The sequence below is a fragment of the Protopterus annectens genome, chromosome 7.part0, assembly GCF_019279795.1.
Source record: "Protopterus annectens isolate FY-2018-M chromosome 7.part0, PAN1.0, whole genome shotgun sequence".
Classification (NCBI taxonomy): Eukaryota; Metazoa; Chordata; order Ceratodontiformes; family Protopteridae; genus Protopterus; species Protopterus annectens.
The window spans coordinates 1,227,854,367-1,227,874,925 of NC_056739.1; the positions used below are offsets into that span (position 1 = coordinate 1,227,854,367).

At 39.0% G+C, this 20,559-nt stretch overlaps 1 protein-coding gene across 1 annotated transcript in view; it reads right to left on the minus strand.

Moving 5' to 3' along the window:
- The window catches only part of DNAH1 (dynein axonemal heavy chain 1), a 5,225,710-nt gene that overhangs the window by 4,325,782 nt on the left and 879,369 nt on the right, over positions 1-20,559 (minus strand). The window contains exon 12 of the mRNA XM_044076389.1: positions 20,314-20,464. Coding sequence (XP_043932324.1) covers positions 20,314-20,464 — 151 coding nt within the window. The remainder of the gene's footprint in view (positions 1-20,313; positions 20,465-20,559) is intronic.

The following is a 20,559-nucleotide window of genomic DNA, read 5'->3' on the forward strand; positions in this document are numbered from 1 at the left end:
GTGTGTGTGTGTGTGTGAGCTGCTTGGATCAGAGACACAAAACACTGGTTTCACAGAGAGGGTGCTAAAGAACTTGGCTTGGACACTTGGCTGAGGACCCAACTCTACAGCTGCGCCAGTGAGGAGTCTTACTGGGGGCCTGGAGAGAGAGAGAGACAGGACCCAGCACTAGACCTGAGCATGTTCCCTCTGTGCACTTAAGGGAAACTGTGCTTGATGCAGAGAGCTGCATCTGGAAATACTGCGTGTATCCATTTTTGTTCCAAGTGAATGTACCTCTCCAGAGTCAGTGCTAATGATTCAGACTCCTTGATTACTGGCCAAGAGAGGGGATGTCACAGAAGTTTTCCATAAAGGGGTCTTCTCTGTCTGATGGGAAGCTTTAGGTCAACTGCTGACACTAGGCGGCAAGACATTACTGAAGATTTTTAGTCACTCTGTCTGTTTATATAACTCCCTACAAAATGAGTTCAGCATACAAGCAGCCAGAATGACAGTGTGTGAGGAAATGTAAGCTTTTGGAAGCTGACTAGTTGTTATATCATTGGCCGGATACAACCCTATAGGCAGCAGTGAATATGATGAATATCTAACATTGTCTTCAAGGGGGCAGTTTTGTGCACAATAAAAAGATTATAAAAGGGCAAATGTTCTGGCCAAAGGTTTCTACTGGACTTAGCAAAAAAGTTCAGTCTTCATCATTATGATCCTCCCAACAGACTGGCTGGTGATGTTCCAAAATGCCCACAGGCATATGTGTCATGTATGAGTGTTAGTATGTATGTACAATATGTATGTATATATGTGTGTCTGTCTATGTGCATGGGTGTGCAAGCCTTTGTATTCTATGATAGACCAGTTCTCTAATCAGAACACCAAAGCCTTGTGCTCAGTATTTGCTGGGTAGGCTCCAACATCCCGGTGACTCTGTAAAGTATAAACAGGTTATCAGAAAATGGATGGATACAAAGCAGTTAACTTTAAAGGGAACACTATTAGTAAATAGTAAAAAAAAAAAAAAAAACAGAAAAAATATATATGATGTAAAAACAAAACCACCTGCATGAAATAACACACTAAAGAATTTAAAAATGTAAAATACTTTCCTTCTTTAAAAGTATACAAAACTTCATCAGAAGAAGACACAATATGAATTCATTTATGTACCAGAATAATCATATGATCAAAAGCACACGACTTGAACACCAAGGAATAATTAAATATTTTAAAAATATTTGAAAATAAACAATAATTGCCCAGCTAGTATTGACCTGAAATGGCAATTAATGTTGACAGGATCATTATTTTCTGGAAACTGTATGTTTTAATACATAACTGCCAATGCAACTCTAACTTCCAAATATGCATGACAGTACCCTCCCTTTAAAGTAAATGCAACATGATCCAAAATATTAATAAAATTTGTTAACATTTTCACAACTCACATTGTGCTTAGCTAGCATATTATAAATATAATTTTCCTTCATAGCTGAGGGATGTTCTTGCATTCTTTCACACAGTCTATGAATACTTTTGTGTTACAACAGGGATAGCTGGTGCACTGTGCAATATAAAAAGTTCGGCTACTTTGACAATTATAACTAATTATTCACATAAATATTAAAATTAAAACCACATTTATATTCATTTGCATTTACTGGAAACCAATGTAACCAAGTAGGTTATGGACAACAGCTATAACAAATTCCAGCCCATATTAATGACTGGGATGGGTAATAGTAATTCTTGTGCACTGAATAATACAAACATTTATATTAGTTTTAGTGTACCCATTAGTGTCGAGACCCACAAGATTATCCAAACCATTAGATGTAATTGGAAAGTTATTATGAGTAACAGTAAGCTAGTTAAGATTTGTTGGGGCTAGTTCAAAGTTTACTTACAAAAACAAAAGACAATGCAATTTGAAAGATCTATAAGAACATCATGGTAGTGTAAACAACAATGAACAACAATGTGGTTAGCAGGAAATTGGGGGTATTTCCTTGTATGCATTTTAGATAGTGCAAGTATAAAATGTGGGTAGCAATATTTTTTTATCTCATTTTATTTTTAATGTTTATGTGAAGAAAAAGTAGCCAAGTATACATACTGCACAGTGTACCAGCTGTCCATGTTTTTAAACAGGTAAAACTATTTACAGACAGAACAAACTCAAGAATATGTCTCAATTGTCAAGAAAAAGGACATTAATACTGCATTAGCTAAGCACATTGTCAGTTGTGAACATTTTAGCAAATTTGTATTTAGTGTTTTGGATCATGATGAGTGTACTTTAAGGGAAAGGGACTGTAATGTGTATTTGGAAGTTAAAAATATACTTTGCAAGTTATTTCTTAAAGCATACAGCTTCCCTAGAATTAATGATCATGTTCAACATTAAGTGCCATTTAAAGTCATTACTAACAAGGTAATTACTGTTTATTTTCAAATACTTTTAAAATATTCATGAATTGTTCCACAGTATTCAAGTCATGGATTTGGACATGTGATTTATTCAGGTATATAAGCAAGTCATTTAATATTGTGTCATGTTTTCATGAAGTTCTGCTTTAAAAAAGAAGAAAAGTGCTCAAAATGTTTTAAATCCTTAGAGTATTATTTTGCAAAGGTATTTTAGTTTTTTTCTGCTTGGGTCTTTACACCTGAGGCCATATTGGAGATTTCATTTGGCTATATAATGTACATATATTAAATCCAAATAATGTTCAGCTATAAAGATCAAATGAGGCCTGAGAAGTGGCAGATTGGCTATTCACTTACAACAGCAGAAAAGAACCAAATCCTGAAGTTTTCATATTTACAGTCAAGTTACCCTTAAGAGTCATTGCTTCATACAGTTACTTCTTTGTATTCAGTTGAATGTCTAGCTGTTAAGAAAAATCTGCACACCTCAATGCTGATATCACATTCAGAATTATATTTATCAGCAATGATGCATATAATGAAGTGCAGGAGTTTTCCAAAGTTTCCCCTTCACTAAAGTTGCTGCAGATCTTTCATTGAACAAATCATTCAGATCATGGAGGGGATACTAAATGGGGAATATGGATTTACATATGGTGATAAATTAATTACTTTTTTCTCATCAGCAAAGGTTTAATCACACTCTTTTGTCAACTCATCAAGAAACTCTACAAGAATGTAACCTTGTTGGAGAAGTAACTAATGACTTATTGTTCACATGTGTTTTTTTCTGCTTAAGTGAAGATTATTGAAGAGCTGCTCTCATACAATATATTGTTTAATAAAAGATTTTCATTTCACATTATAATTCATCTTTTGGACATTTTTTTTATTTTTGTCAATATTTATGAATCTTTTTTGTTTTTATTTCTCACCCCCTTCGACTAAGCCCAATGGCTCCTTTATGACACCCAATCAGCCCATTCCACAGCAGTAGTAGCTGGGGATCTCCTGGCGGGACAACAACCCTGTGGTCCATTTGTTCCTGCAATGGAATCACCAGTCAACTTATTCATTCTGCTGAGAGGGTTGTGTATTAGGAAACAGAAGTGCTTTCTGATTCTGTGGGAAGGCCAATCCTCTGCCCCACTGCAGCACTTCCCTCTCCTGTAGAGTCTTCTGAATTTTGCTATATTCTGCCCTCTGAGAGGAAAACATGCCTTCATGTAATGAATTCCCCTTGGCATACTGCATGACTTCCACATGGCAGCACAGGCTCACTATACTCAAGTCTGTGGGTGAACACATAGTTCTCTTGGCTTAATTTCTATAAATCTTCTGGGTTTCTAATACCATGACAGTAATGGACACCATTCCTAAGTCAGGATATAATAAAAGTTCATGAAATTAGTATTGTTTCAATCTTTGATGTTAGTCAAAAGTGGTCTTCACAACACCCACAATGTGCCAAGAACTGAATCCTGCAATTCATATGGGGTTACATGTATTGGCAGCATATCCAAATATCATTATAGATTCTTTTTTATTAGACCGTTTGCTCCTACTACTTTTGGAACTTTCTGAGTATCTTTCTTCCACAATGCTTTCGTTTCTGTCTGCAAATCCTGACAAAAATGACTTTGTGTGTCTCTGTTTTTGAGATACTGTAATTGCTAGGTGTAGCAATTTCACTGATCAGTGATACTTTTTTTTTTTTTTTTTTTTTCATGGACTACTATATCTGGTTTTCTTGCATCTGTTTTTTGAATTGTTGGTAAAGGGTGATCTCATGTGAAGCAGTAGAGTAGCTAGGGTAGAGTGAGAGGAGCAACTGCTCCAGGTGAAAAGTGCTGAGGGACGTGATCAGCCGATAACTGCTCTTTAATACATACCAGCTTTTAAAAGGTGCTGTTGCCATTTGCGGTCAAATGTGAGCACTGTAGCACTCTGTCTGTGGTCTAAACTGTAGCAAATTGCTTCCTAGATTGTAGTATGCATTTTGGTACAGTTTCTAAGTAAAAAGAAAGATTCCTTTTTATTGTTTTAACTAAAACCTGATCCATGCAAGCAGGGTATAAACTGTAGCAAGCAGTTAGCTACAGTTTAAAAAAAAGATTTTTTTTAACTAAAATGTGAGAATCATAGTGCTCCATGCAGGCAGGATATAAACTGTAACAACTGGTTGCTACTGTAGCAAACAGTTTCCTATAGATTAAAAAGGACATTTTTTTAACTAAAGCATAAGTGCTGTTTCACTCTTTGTAGGCAGGGTACACATTATAGTAACTGTTTGCTACATTTGCACTTGCTACAGTTTAAAACAAGAAAATATTTTTTTAATTAAATATGTTGAAGGAGGGCTGGAGGCAGGGCACAGGAACAGGACCTGAAAGGTTGGGGCATGAGGGGGCTGTGAAGTGTATCTGGCCTCCTAGTTGGTGTGGCAGTAGAAGGAACATCCATTTTTTTTCTCTTTAATGGAGGAGTGTGGTGGTGGGGGGTGCCGGTGGAGCACTGGTTCATAACACTGGCCCTGGGTATATGTTGAACCAACTATGCTTCTGATGTGATGTACACTTCATCATTCTCTGCATTGCCTTGTGGTTCATGTTTCCAATGCTTCTCGGCTACTTCTATATTGTAGTGTTTGCATAATCCCAGTGCAACAATCTTGTGGCTTTCAGTATACATGCCCTCTGCCATGAGTGTATAACACCCTGCAACATGGTGTGAGACTGTTTCCAATTCTTTTTTACAGAACCTATATTTATCTCTCTTGCTGACCTATTCAATAGACTTTGTAAACCAACATGTACACAGTCCACTATCCTGGGCTGCCATTATTAACCTTTCATCCTCTGATTTCATCTTACCTATCCTTAACCATTCCCACTTCAAATCCTAATCAACATGATGTTGTTCCTGGAGATCGCTATATTGCCATTATATTTATGGCCTTACTACATTTATTTCCTTCTCATCTGAGCCTTCTCCTTATATTCCTTTTTTTGGCACATTCAGTTGCTGTCTTATTTTTGTCTGTTTCTGGTTTGATTTCCATTCCTGCCTGCCACCCAAATACTTCTGCTAAACTAAGGAAAGAGGCCATCTTAGACTCCATTTTCTCATGTTTACCACTATGTTTGGATTTGATGATGTCAGCAGATATGTATGCAGTCCTATGAGTGCAGATCTATACATGTAATCAATTTCCAGTAAGCCCATATCTCCTTCAGAGTGTGGAATAGAAAATCTTGATATACACTGATTGTTATAAATCATTTGATAAACATGGAGCATTTTTCTTGTTTTTTTGACCACCTTATCCAATACCTTTTGGGGCCAGACAATCACACCAAAACTGTAAGTTCATGTTCATGTTTTATTACCAATCCTTCATCAGTTCCCAAATATGTATAAACTCCTTCCTGCTCAAGTTCTTTTGTATAACCTTACTGTCCTAGATTGATATTTTCTTGGTACTGCAACTTTCCTGCTTTAAATGCTGCTTTTGCATACTTATCAAGATCAAATGGCATTCTTATATCATCTGAGAAAGTTTAACCACTTCAGTTGTGCTTTCAAATCCTCATCTGATGAACTATACAGTTTTTAATCATCCACAAAAAGTATATGCGTAATGTTAAAGCAAGTTTGTTTTCCGGAAGTCAAACAATAACAAAGACCTAATCTGTTAAATAAATGGGTTAAGGACAAGACAAAACAAAAGCAGTGACAAAGACCCACCAGGGAATATCCACTTTAAATTTTTATTCCTGGGATAATAATTTGCCCTTTGTCGTAGCTAAATTGCAAAGTGGTTTGCTACTGTTTCATGGTCACTGTAATGTAATTGATCGATGTAGGATGTATTTTACACATTTTTACGCACTTCTTTATCCATGAATGTGGGATGCTGTCAAATGATTGTTTTATTTGTTATCTATCCATGCCATACTTAGATTCTTTCCCTTTTTACAATTCTTCATTATGGCTTTATTTAGCAACAAATTATCCTTTGTTCCATATGATTTTCTTTTGTTTTATTGTCATGATTGAGTTTTCTTCTAAATGACTATAAACTCTGTCAGCATCAATTCTAGAATATAGTTTGTACATCACTGGAAGGTAAGGTACTGGCCTATAGTTTTTAAGATGTCTTATAGGTTCATTGTTAAGGAAGAGTATTGTTTTTCCTGTTGTTAACCAGGTTGGTGTCTGTTTGGGATATGCATATATGTAGTTCTTACTCTGAGCTAAATCTTTGTGCAAAGACATTAAAACTTTTAGCCGGAAGCATCTGGACCTGGGGTTTTCCATTTAGGAGCTTTTCTTAATTTTGTTTCAATTTATCTGGCTGTTACTTCATCCCATTTCATATCCTGTGCATTTGGATTTCTTAACTGTTTATTTGTATTTATTTTTCTATCTATTTAGCATCTTTATGTTCCACAGGGTCTTCATAAATATTTCTCCAAAAATGTGTCTGTTTCTTCTTTTTTGGGCGGTGTTTCCATTTCTTTTGCTTTGTTTCCCAGTTCTCAATAAAACTTTTTTTTTTTGGGTTCAACAATTCTTTGCATATTTTGTACTTTTCTATTTATCTACTGATATTCTAAGATTTTCTGCTTGTGTTATCTTTTGTTTATTATTTGCAATAGTGTATGATAGATCCTGGTATTTTCTGATACTGTGCATTGCTTTCACCACATCTACCTTTCTGAGTATTTGTGTTAATCTGTTCCCTCTTCTATACTCTTCTAACAGTGACACTTCTTGTCTTAATTGCTTTATAATTTTCTCTATTTGATGCTTCCACGCTGGCATTTTATTTATTCCCTTCATTTCCCTTATTGCTCTGGATTTTTGTGGTAAGACTTTGTTATTAATTTAGCTGCACAGTAATATATCCTGTTTGCTTCTGTTATATCACATAAATTTCTGTTAATAGTCTTGATTACTGTTTTATCAGACTTCTAACATTTTGGGTCTTATTAACTATCTGTAATCTATTTCTTTCATCGATGTTAATATGTCTGTTCATCTCTATTAAATCAAGCAACTGTTCCCTTGGACCATTTTTTCTAAACTGAGGGCACGTTCTTGCTCTCTGTTTCCTACAGGAATGCTGCACAACATTCCAGGATATTTTTCTGTGACATATCCGCTTCAGCTGCATCCTGCATTATCCATTGTTCCTTCATATGGGAACTCATCGGCCCATCTCCTGTTGGATGTTGCCCATGTCAGTCGCTACAGCTGCCTCCATCCTTTCAGGATGGATGAGCTGGCAATGGCCACAAACTCCCAACTTCTCTACCAGCTCCTACAGAAATCCTAGCCACCATGCAAAATCAGGCTGGCTGTGACATAGCCAGGGCTTTATCCCTCTAAGCTGCAGAGGTGGTTTAAATTCTAATGAATTTAACAACTATCAACTTTATGTAGTTCCTTCATTATTTGACATTTTAAGCATAATGTATTTATCAAAGAATCTTATGACTGCCAGATTAATCTGTAATTTATATTTCTGCAAAGCTTTTCTCTCTCTGGTCTGCTAAAATGGAGCTATGCCCAGTCAGACTAACCAATAAACAAATGCAAATAAAAAAAGTAAAGGGGGAGGAGTTGGAATAATGGCTAAAGGCTTTACCTAACAGATACAAGGTATAAGGTTTGATTCTGGCCTCTGGTTATTAGCTACACTTTTAATAGTCTGCAAACTGATAGCCTAGTATTTATCTATGAAGTGACAAAACTATGAAATAATAAATAATAACTAGAATACAGATGCATGACTTATTCTCGTCTGTAACAGTAGATGTTCAAATTTCACACTGTCTCAGTGGTATACGGGGAATGTGCCTACATGGACCCACATTGGTAGCTTTCCACAGCTCAGAATCCCCTCCTCTGATGTTTTGTGATAGGAGTTTGGGTATACCCTTCACTTCAGGGATGCCTAACCCCTGCCAAAGAAAGTCAGTAAGACAGGTTTTTAGTGCCAAGTAGGAAGAAGCAAAAAGGACCACAAGCAACAATTGCCTGAAACAAACCAATTCACAGTCCCAAAACACCAAAGCAAATAACCAAATCAAGCAAGAATATAACAAGTTTGGATACTATTTGTTATGTACTTACCATAACATTAGATCCATGTTGTCTCATTTTCATCTGGTTCAAACATATGTTTTGTCAGATCCAACAGGATCCAACCAAAGCACTGACTTTTAAGCTTCTTCAGATCCAGAGCTCTGACTCCTCCCCTAGTCATAATTTCCTGGACTCCACCCTAGTTGCTCAGCTTGCCCCCCCCCCCCTACTTTGTTTGATATCTGAACCATCATATAGAAGGAACACCTAAATCTGATAGTTTCAACCTGTTGATGCTGAGTGAGTACAGTTGCACATGACTGCACAAACAGGGAATAAAAGATATACTTGATCATCTCAAAGTCAAATGTGACAATCTGGAAAGGAGAAGGAGGAAGGGAGTTTGAACTGGATGAAAATGAGACAACTGGGATCTAATATTATGGTAAATACATAACTTTTATATCCAATGTTGTCTATTTTCATCAGTTTCAAACATATGGGGCAGAATCCCACGCTGTCAATCTGGGTGGTATCAAGGAAGGACATTCCTGAGTATGGTGGAACCAAAGGAGGAATGTGACCTGGATTGAACATCCAACTTATACTGAGACACAAAGACCAAGTAGCCGCAGCACAAATGTCATCAATGGATAGTCCTCCATTAAAAGCTTGGTACTAGTTTTTTTTTGAGTGATTATGTGTTTTACATGGTTAAAGGGTTACACATTTCTCATTTTAATGTAATTCTTATTTTTTTTTTTATTTAAGATCTTTAACAGAAACTAATATATATATATATATATATATATATATATATATATATATATATATATATATATATATGTGTGTGTGTGTGTGTGTGTGTGTGTATAAAAATATAATCTGTTTGATGCAAAGAGTTTGCAGTTTTCTAGCTGGCTTCCAAGATCACACACTGTCAAGTTGAAGTGCACATAAATCTTCCGAACACTAGATGGCATTGTTATACTACTTTGCCTAGGAATGGTGGGAGACACTCCCTCTTGAAACTTCAAAGGAAGTGTTGCCATTGCTCATGGATGTGTGTATAAAAGTTTTGTAACTTAACTGTTTTTATATTCTGATGATTAGGCTTGCCACCCCTCCGTTTTTTTTCCGGACTATCAGGAAATCAAACCGATTCTCCGGTAGTCCGGAAAACACTGTACAAACTCCGGTATTCTGTTTCAAAAAGGAAACAGACTATCGGAGTTTGTAAATCGGCTGATTTACTATGCTTTTTTTACAGAAAAGCATAGCAAATCAGCCAAAAGCAGGCAGCGGGAACGAAAAAAGAGGGTGTTCCCATTGATCGGCTGATGTACTATGCTTTTTTTACAGAAAAGCATAGCAAATCAGCCAAAAGGAGGCGGCGGGAAATGAAAAAAGAGGGCGTTCCCGTTGAGTGATGCTGTCGTGACATCACAAAATAGGTGGTATGTTTGCGGGAGAGGGGGTGGGGCGGGCGGGGTTACTGGTGACGCGAGGGGCGTGGCGTGGCTCCGGTTTTAGCCGTGAACGAAGGTGGCAACCCTACTGATGATGTTCTGATAAGGGACAAAAATGCTTAATATATATGTAATTTTTCGTTTTAGTTTTAAGTGGTATACCAAATAAACAGTTGCTGCTCATGACCTTCTGCCCTGGATTTGTTTTGGTTTTGGAGCCTTTTGGATTTTGTGTTTTACACTCTTATTAAAGGCTATCAGTTAGAAACTGCCCTAGTTGAATGATCTTTTGGTTTACCTAGTAAGGGTAAATTCTTCCTACAGCAGACAAAGGAGATACAATCTGACAGACATCTAGACAAAGTAACCTTTGTTATTATGTTCCCTAACTTTAGTTTCAAAAACAAAATGAATGATTTCTGAATTGTTTTGTTCTATGAATGGAATCTGAGTTGCCTGTGAAAATCTAGCAAATGCAAATGCAACAAATATTCTCCTGTGTTTGAATTTCTAGGGAAAAAGACTGGCAAGTTATGGATTGATTTAGGTTTACTTCAAATGCCACCTTAGGTATAAAGGACACATTAGTTCTAAGAGGGACTCTATCCTTGTGAAAGAATAGATACAGAGGCTTACATGACAGAGCCTGTAACTCTGAAATGTATCTCACTGCCACTAGGAAAAGTGTTTTCCAAGTAAGGAATCTTAGATTTGCTGTGGTTGTAGGTTCAAATGGAGACTGAGAAAGAGCCTGTAGCATAATGGTGATGTCCTATGGAGGGGCTGGGTCTCTAATGGGAGCATACCTCTCAACTGTCCAGATTTTTTCCTTATATTTTTTGTGTGTTCCTCATAAAATGTGTGGTTTTCTAAAAATCGTTGAAGACTGACATTACTAAATAATGACATACATTTGAATGTCAGACTTCATATCCTTCAGAAAATGCATGCTAATACAAATCCTTTTATTCTAGCAACTTTCTAAGTTTCTAAGAGCAGCATTTTAAATCTGTCCATGTTTTTGGACCTTTGTCCCCCCATTATTTCAGACTTTGTCCACATTTCTTGCACTCAGAGGTTGAGAGGTATCAACAGGAGGTCTTAGTAAAAAGGTACCTTTCAAGAAAGCTTTGGAAATTTTCAGTGAAGCTATTGGAGTGTCTTTATGTTCAATATGAAAATTTTGAAAGAGACGCGATCTGTGCCTTGATGGTGGCAAGGATGGAACCCTTAACAAAGATTTCAGATTAGAATTCTAGTACAGATGGAAGAGATGCTGAAAAAGGGTCCAGACCTTTAGGGAAGGCCCAAATAGAGAAATTAACTCTGGTAAATTTTTCTAGCGGACTGTTTCTGAGAAGCAGAAAGAATACTGACTACTGCAAGGGGGGCCCTGGCACCTCTGGCTATACTCAAAATTGGAGGAACCATGCGGTTAATTTAATGAACTGCTGGTCATGAGGAGGCAGTCTAGATGGATGAGTCAGTAGGTTTAGATAGTGATCCAACATACAGAGGGATGTACTAGTAGAAGCCATAGGTAGGGAATAATGTCTGTTGGGGCCAAAAGGGAATAATGAGGATCATCCTGGCTTTGCACTGTCTTGCTTTCTGTATGGATTTGTTCATTTGGGGCAAAGAAAGAAAGGCATATAGGAGACCTAGGAGCCAATTGTGCACAAGAGCATCTCTTAGTTACTGACCCTGTGGAGGGATCAAGGCAAAATACCTGCTGCATTTGTTGTTTAGATAGGATGCAAAAAGGTCGCAGCAGGGTTGACCCCACTGACTGAATATCACATGTGTTGAGGATTGAGGGAACCACTTGTGAGGCATCAGGACAGTTCTGCTCAATTTGTCAGCTAGTACATTGGACAAACCCAGTATGTCCATTGTTAATAGAAAGCAGTGTGAAGACATCACCCTCTGCCAAACTCTCATGGCCTATCAATATACAGGATAGGAATGTGTCCCCCTCTGGTTATTGATGTAACAAACCACCACTGTATTGTCTGTCTGTATGGAAATCACACCCTTGGGGAGGAGGTCCTGGAATACCTGCACTGTTATGAGGACTGCCTTCAGCTCCAAGACATTGATGTGAAGATTGACATCTGGTGATGACCATGCACCTTGGACCAATCTCCCTTCAAAGTGGCCCTCACACCCAGAAAGGAGTCATCTTTGGTTTACTATTGCTATCAGTGAGTCTGTCTGAAAGGGCAGACCCTCAGTTACCATTGGGGATGTTGCCCACCAAGCAATGTGTTGTCTACAGACTTCTGTAATTCAAATCTTAAAGGATGGATAGACTGTGACCATTGTAATGCTAAAGTCCATTGTAGCACTCTCATGTAGGATATGGCTAGAGGAACCATTAGAATAGAGGATGCAATGAGGCTTAAAAGATGCAGAACTAACCTCACTGGTGGTGATGGGTGATGTACACGAATGGCTGTGAGTCGAAGTGACTGAACTCTGAACTTGAGAACACTGATTATCTGACTATGAGGAAGCTTGTGGTAATTGCCCCTGGTCTTTTCCAGTTGAAGGGAGAACCACAGTTGCCTGGGCTAGAAGACAGCCACCACAGTGATCCAGGGGGAGATTCCTTTTAAATTTTCATAAGTACCTTGGATGTTAGTGGAAAGGGAGGAAAAGCATACAGGCACAATTCTGTCCAAAGAAAAGAAAAGGCATCTGTCTTTCTGACCTTCTTGCATGGAGTCTAGGAACATAATCTTTCCAGCTGATTATTTGGAGAGGAGGCAAACAGGTCTGCTTGAGGAACTCCCACAAATGGATTAAACCTTGGAAGACCCCCTGTTCTAATCTCCATTCCCAAGGGTCTGCCCTGGTCCTGCTCAGCTTGTCTGCCACACAATTTTGCTCTGAAGGAATGCAGGATGCATGCAGATTGAGATTCTGCTGTGAAGCTCTATCCCAAACTAAAATGGCTAGTCTGCAAAGGGGCTAAGACCTGGTTCCCATTTGCCTGTTGATGCACCACATGACTGTGGTATTGTCTGTAACCATTTGAAGAAGTCCTGAGGACCAATGATAGCTCAAACAGTTGATAGCCTTGATCAGGGCAAGCATCTTCTTGACATTTATGTGCTTATTGCAAAAATATCCCAACAACAAATGAAAACAATGAGTGAGAATGTCACTGACAAATCAATCAGTAAAAACAAAATGAAAACTCCAGCAAAGCTAGAACTTCTACTGAGTGACCTCCCAAACCTCTTATATCAGAGGCACATGGGATATATGCAAATGATCCTTATGAACAGCAGGTGTTTCAGCTAACTGGCGATTCTGAATGCCATGACTTGTTTCGTCGTTTTACTGGACAATTTCAGGCTAATAAAGCCAATCCCCACTAGCTGTGGATATGCATATTTCGACCTTGTTCTCACTCATTGTTTTAGTTTGTTGTTTGGGATATTTGTGCAGTGACCCTAATGATAATGGATATCAGCTGGGTATAACAGCCCTCTGTTTCTAATGCTTAGTCAAACACTCTGCTTGTACTGTGCTGATGAGATCATAACAAGGCTGAAATATGCAAACTCAGAACTGTAGTTTCCAAAACACAGTCTTATGGGTCTCTCCAGAAAACTGAAGGATGGGGGCTGGATGGGACAGAAGATGAGGAAGAATCAAAATGGACAACACAGATGCCTAGTTATGGTGAGTACATAACTTTTAATTCTGAAATTGTCATCTGCATTCTTCCTCAACCCATGGGACAGAGTACCCCATCTACATTGATTTTGGGTGGCCTTCATAGAAGAATATTTTTTAGTACTGTCAAACCAAAGGCGGCTCTGTGTCTAGATATGATATCTAATTTGTAATGAGCAACAAAGATATGAGCATTGGACCAAGTGGCTGCTGCACAAATATCATCAATAGATGGTCTAGACCAAAAAGCAGAAGAAGCAGCCATGGATCTGGCTGAATGAGCCTTGGGTGGTTTGGGTAAGACCAAGCCTTTTTGAGAATACAGCCAAGAAATACAGTCTGTAATCCATTTTGCTAAAGTGACCTTAGAAATTAGGAACCCCAGTCTTTTTGGTGAAAAGGATTGAAAAAGTTGATCTGATTTTCTGATTTGTTTTGTCCTGTGAAGATAAAATCATAATTGTCTGTTTGTTTGGAAAGAAAACTGATAAATTAATAGATTGATTGATGTTACTTTCAGAAGCCACTTTGGGTAAAAAAGAAGGGTTTGTTGTAAGGTAACACTATCTTTATGGAAAATGATGTAAGGGGTTTTTGAGGAAAGAGCCTAGAGTTCAGATATCCTCTTTGTGGAAGTAATGGCTACTAAGAAAACTGTTTTCCATGAACTGAATTTTAAATCAGTTTTAGATGAAGGTTCAAAAGGTTTCTGTGTTAGACCTTGCAGCACAACTGTTAGATCCCGGGGAGGTGAAGGATCCTTTACTGGAGGTCTGAGAAGAAAAATACCCTTTAGGAATGCTTTGCATAATTTGGTTGAAACCAAGGAATAATTTCTGTCTCCTGTGTGGAAATTAGAACTCGTGCTAATTGTAGTTTAATGGTAGAGAAACTAGCTCCTTCTTTAAAAAGGATTGTGACAAATTCTAGCACTGCAGAAACTGGAGCAGAGAAAGGGTCAAGCTCATTATTCAATGCCCAAAGGGAGAATCTTTTCCATTTGCTCTTGTAGACTCTTTATTGAAGCCAAAATAATGGTCCGTATGGGAGAAGAAAGCCTGGGCTTTCTAACCATTCCTGGAAGTGGAGAAACCATGCAGTTAGTTTGAGGGCCTACAAATTCAGATGTTGGATCCCTGATGGATGAGAGAGGAAATCCGGAGATGGCTCTAGTATCCAATGTATAATAATAACGGTGAAACCACAGAAAGGGGAAACATACCTGTCACAGCCAGCAGGGGGCAATGAGGATGACTGAGCTCTTCAGCTAACTTGCTTTCTGCAGAAATTTGAGAATCAAGGGAAGAGGGGGATAAGCATAAAGAAGACCAGAGGGCCAAGGATGGACTACAGCATCTCTCAGTAACCCCCCCCCATGAGGGGGAATAAGAGCAAAGTACCTGCTGCACTTGTTATGGGGATATGCAAAGAGGTCGCAGCAAGGTTGGCCCCAATGACAGAAGATCCTTTCCACCATAGATTGATAGACCACTCATAAGGCATCAAGATGGATCTGCTTAGTTTGTCTGCTAATATGTTGGTTTTCCCCAGAATGTGCAACTAGAAAGCAGTCTGGTGAGCTCACCCATTCCTGCAGTCTCATGCCTATCTGCACAAGATATAAGATCATCTTCCTCATTGTTTGTCGATGTACCAGACCACAGACATGTTGTTGGTTTGACTTACAATAGTTCCTGGAGGAAGAACATCTTGAAATGCCTGCAACATGAGTAGGACTGCTCTCATCTCTGGTACATTGATATGCAGATTGGTCTCTTGGGGGACCACATGCCTTGGACCGTCCTTCCCAGGAAATGCTCCCCCCAGTTGGGAAGCGTCAGTGGTCACTGTAGCCATTGGAGACAGCAAAACAAAAGGTCAGCCTAGATGAGTGTCATCTGACTGAATCCAGCAGTGAATGTGTCATTTGTAAATTGGAGTTAGTTTGACTGGAATGGATAGGGGTTGAAATAGAATGGACCACTGAACAGCTAGAGTCCAGTGAAGGACATGCATTAAGAAATATGCCAAGGGAAGTTGTACAATGGTTGCCACCATAGATCCTAGTGCTTGAAGAACTGATCTTGCTAGAGGAAATGGATGGGAAATAAGTAAATGAACTTGATTCCTGACGGTGGCTATGCGATGAGGTAGTAGTGAAGCTATCTGTGTTGTTCTATCCAGAAGTCTACCAGTGAACTCTAGGCTTTGGATTGGTGTTAGGCTTGATTTGGCATAATTTGTTGTTATCCCTTTGATTTGGCATAATTTGTTATTATCCCCAGTGACTGGCAAATCTGCAGCAAATAGTCCGTGGAATGTAGGAGAAGATGCTTGGTGGGGTCGGTGAGGAGCCAGTCATTCAGATATGGAAACACTCAGAATCCAGAGTGTCAGATGAGCAGCCACCATTGTCATACATTTGGTAAATACTCTGGGGGCTATTGTGAGTCCAAAGGGCAGGGTTCTGAATTTGCAGTGACTGGCTCCCAGCCAAAAGCGTTAAGTGTCTTCAAGAGCGCCTGTCTATTTTGGTGTAATAGTCCACATCCTGAAGATCTATTAAGCACATCCAACCATCATTGTGCAGAAAATGTAGGATGGACTGCACCATGACCATTCAGACCTTTGACCTCTTCACATACTGATTCAAATTGCTTAGATACAAAATTGGTCTGAGTTGTCCTGTTTTGGGGGGATTAAAAAGAAGTGTAAGTTCCAAATCCTATTTGATCTGGTGGGACCTGTTGGATGACTCTTTTTTCTAGCAGCTTTTGCATTTCTTGTGCTACTCCCTTGCTCTGACTGGGTGTAACATTGGGAAGTTTTTTCCTTTTGTGAAGAGGGGTGTGGGAAAATGGAATGAAATAACCTCTGGATATGATTTTTAGCACCCAGTTATCTTTTGATATATTTGCCCAGGCTTCTGAGTGTAGGGATAATTGTCACTAGGCTGCCTACAAAGTTGGGTCAGGCAGCACTTCAAAAGCACTAAAAAAGGGTCTGTCCAGAAAGGAATCCTGGAGCCTCTGGTTCTGTGGGCCTCCTCTTCCTCTAGGGTGACATCTCATATTACAGTTTCCTCCTCTGCCTCTGGAGGAGTTGTTCCCATGCAGATCTTGGATAGGTCCCTGAGATTTTTAGAAACCTATTTTACCACCTCTCTGATTCCTAAAAAAGGTCCATTGAGGGGTAGAAAATGGAATTCCCAAGGCAGACAGGGTCTTTCCATCTTGTTCGCTGCGGGTAAGCTTCTCTTTTACTAATGGCATCGAATGGAGAGTTGATGAAGGGCAGCTTAAAAGGTTCTGTAAAGTCACAGCCACATCCAGGCATGTCTCCTTAGGGCAGTGCCTGAACCAGCCACTCATGATGTGCCTTCAGCTGTATGAGAAATCAAACTCATTGAAGCATTTGAGACAGACAAAAGAGTGGCCAGCTGCAAGGACATTCTTTTGAAATCCTCTGCAGACATGGACTCTGAGGTAATTGTGTCCTCACTGCAAAGGGTGCCAAGTCAAACTCGCTTTCTGTATCAGTCCAGCACCCTAGACTCCCTGTTTGGTGGATGGACAGAAGAGCTCTGCTCTGCTAGCTCTTTCTTGGTGGCTGCCACCATGACCATAGTATTAACCGCATACTTTGCTCTAGTGGGGTCTATCTTTTGGAAGGGATAAGAATTTGTCAGGTCTCTTCAGGATAGGTTTGATAGTATCCATCTCCTTCCAAGCCCGGCAGGAAAACAAATCAATAATTTGAAATGTCAGGGGGAGGGGGTAACCCAAGATGTAGATGGGCCAGAAACAAAAGCTTTCAAAAATACCAATTCCCCCAGACATCTTTTTGTTTGAGGATCTCTAAAATGACTCTGAAGGAGATGTCATCTAGAGGTGATCTGTCGGAGGCGTCTCCTTCATCAAAATCAGTATCCTCCATGAGGGACTCCATAAGGAAGTCAATGTGTCTCCTCTTGCATGATCTCTTCAGATGGAGCTTTTCTGTGGGGTGTTCAGGGAGGTGTCAAAAGAGAGGGGAAGTTCCTCTACCGGAACCGATTGGATACTTATTGGAGCTGGCTATCCTTATGGAGTAGGTCTGATCGACTCAGAGGTTGGAGCTGATGAGAAGGGGGATCCAAAAAATGAGAAAGTGGTTCTCTGAAGGGTGAAAAAGCCCCTTCCATAATCTCAAAGGCCAATGGACCCAGAGAAGCTACGACCAGTCCTGCCAGAGCTGGAGCTCCCAGCAAAGTTAGGTCTTGACCACTCTCAGATTTGTGTCTTGAGGATGGAACCGAACCTGAAATATCCAGGGTCAGGGCTCCAAGGGGTAGGGATGGATCTGACAATACTGGAGTTGATCCTGTCCCCATGGACCCAATGCAGATAGTTTAGCTCCTGGACCTGTTCTGATCTGAGGGTATTAGAGTGGAACTAGTCAGGGATATAGTCTGAGTCAAAGAGGATATCTTCTTCAGATCTGATGCCAGACATCTTGGGGATTTAGGATCCTGGGACTCTGAAACATCTGGATGGATCAGAGAAGGAAATAAAATAGTTTTGGATGTCGCAGGAAGACTCACGGATCTGAAAGGGATGGAGCTGTTAAGACACCCATCTGGATTTGAGCTCCAGGAAATTTTTGCATCATCCTATCCACATCCACGTCCAATAAGCTTCTGGAGGACCTGGAGGAAGTAGTGAATGGTGGTCTAGAATGTTTCTTAGGTGGTTAAAGCAATGGAAAAAATAGAGTAGATGATATGGGCTTAATTACATACTCCAGAGTAAGACTTCTGCAAGAAGTACAGGGCTTCATATCAGAGGACCTAGGATCCAAAGATGGTGCCACAGGGCTGATTCAAATGACGATAGGATGCAAAACCTTCAGATCTGAGGATCGGGTCTTTGGATCTGATAGTGTCGGATCCGAAGTTTGTCTGCTCCTAGATGGCAGCTCTAATGATGACCCGGGGAACTTCACTGGAGAGTGTTTTCTATGCTCCAACAGAGTATATTTGTGAGTTTTGGAGGGGGGTTGAATTCCAGAAGGAGATGTAGCAAAGAGAAGACCCTTCAAAATCATCTTGTTTTGCAGATCGGTCAAAGCTCTTGGATTGAAGGTGGAACATATGGTACATACAGTGTCCAAATGACTGGCTGCAGGCCAATATACACACTCCTTATGGGCATCCAAATTGAAGTTTTTATGCCCACAAGAAGTGCATTTTTTAAATCCTGTCAGTTTATCCGACATGGTAGGTAACTAAAAAAAGGTAACAAAAATAAAATATAACAAGTTTTTTTTTGGACAGAAAAAAGAGGAAAGGGAGAAAAAAAGGGGTTTAATTACCAATGATAGTAATTTAAAGATATACCCTGTATGAGAAAAGGGTAAGCAGAAATACCAGAAATGATAATAAGATTTGTAATCTATCAAGAACAGTAAGACGAAAAATAGTAAAAAGACTTAACGTCCTGTGAGAAAACTTAGAGGGAGGATACGTAAATTAAGCTAAAGTTTTTAAGTGTTAACAATAGAAAAAAGGTTGAATTAACTCACAAAATTATCTCTAATAATGCTCAAGAGAGGAACCTGTCTGTTCTCAATGGCGGCAACTGAGATCTGAGGTAATGGGGATAGACTGAGGCATTATGGGTAAAGAAGAAGCTTGACAGTTGGATCCAAAGTCTGTAGTATGTAGCTGAGTCAGAACCGATTAACAGATCCAAACACATGGGTTGAGGAAGAATGAAAAGGACATCAGATGCTTGTTCTACAATCTGCACAGTGTAGTAAACAGCATTATCAACTAAAATTAACTTGCCCAAATAGTGACGGAAATCAAATATATGGCCTTATATAAAATGGAAACCTTTTAAATTGTATATTTAAGCACTTAATTAGATATTCTCCTGTCAGAAATAAACAAAAATCTCCACATAAAATGCAAATAAAGTAATTTGCAGTAAGAACGCTATTTAATGATAAAATGAGTATAGCAATGTTAAATCGGTAGTAAATGTCATAAAAATTAAGAAAAAAGTGAAAAAAATCAATATTTCTCTGTCAGAACTTCAAACTGAAGCAGTATTAAGCATACAACCAACAAAATAGTAAGTTTGAGTTCCATAAGGAGTTAACAGTAATGAATTGCAAGAATATTAAAATAAAAAGTTAACAAACATAAATATTATATATAGACATAGTTATATACATTTAATAAAACATAAAGAAATCAAATGTATTTAATAACAAAGAGTAAGGGAAGTTCTCAAACGATCTTATCTGAGTCTGGAAGCTGTAATCCACCTATGCAACCTACTGGAGATTCAACTGTGTGAGCCTACAGCTGACAGTAAAACACTGACTGAATGACTTCTGTGACAGGGGTTAGGCTTCCCCTCATGGGAATGGCTTAGCCAATCCCTATCACAGAAAATCACAGGAGGGATTCTGTGCTCTGGAAAGCAGTGTGGGTGTAAGCAGGCACATAATCCATATGCCACTGAGGCAGTGTGAATGATGAGCATATACATTTGCACAGTACAGCCTGACAATCACATCAGTATGCATGTTATAAGTATTATGCACTGTCTACATGTGCATTGCATTAATCAAATTTCTTAAAACTAACCTTTTCAAGCTGGGGTACATTATGAGTGGCAAGGATCCCTTTATCAAACAGCGTTATCAGAGAAGCTTCAAACTGTTCCAGTGGAGTACTGAAGTGAACCCCAGAATTATCCAGTATTAGATCCATCATAAATATAGCATTCTTTTTAGGTCTGGAAAGGAATGAATTAAACTTGTTTAATGCACTGTATGATTATTCTTATACTACCAATGGTATGCAAACATAGTTAAACTGCAGCAACATGAA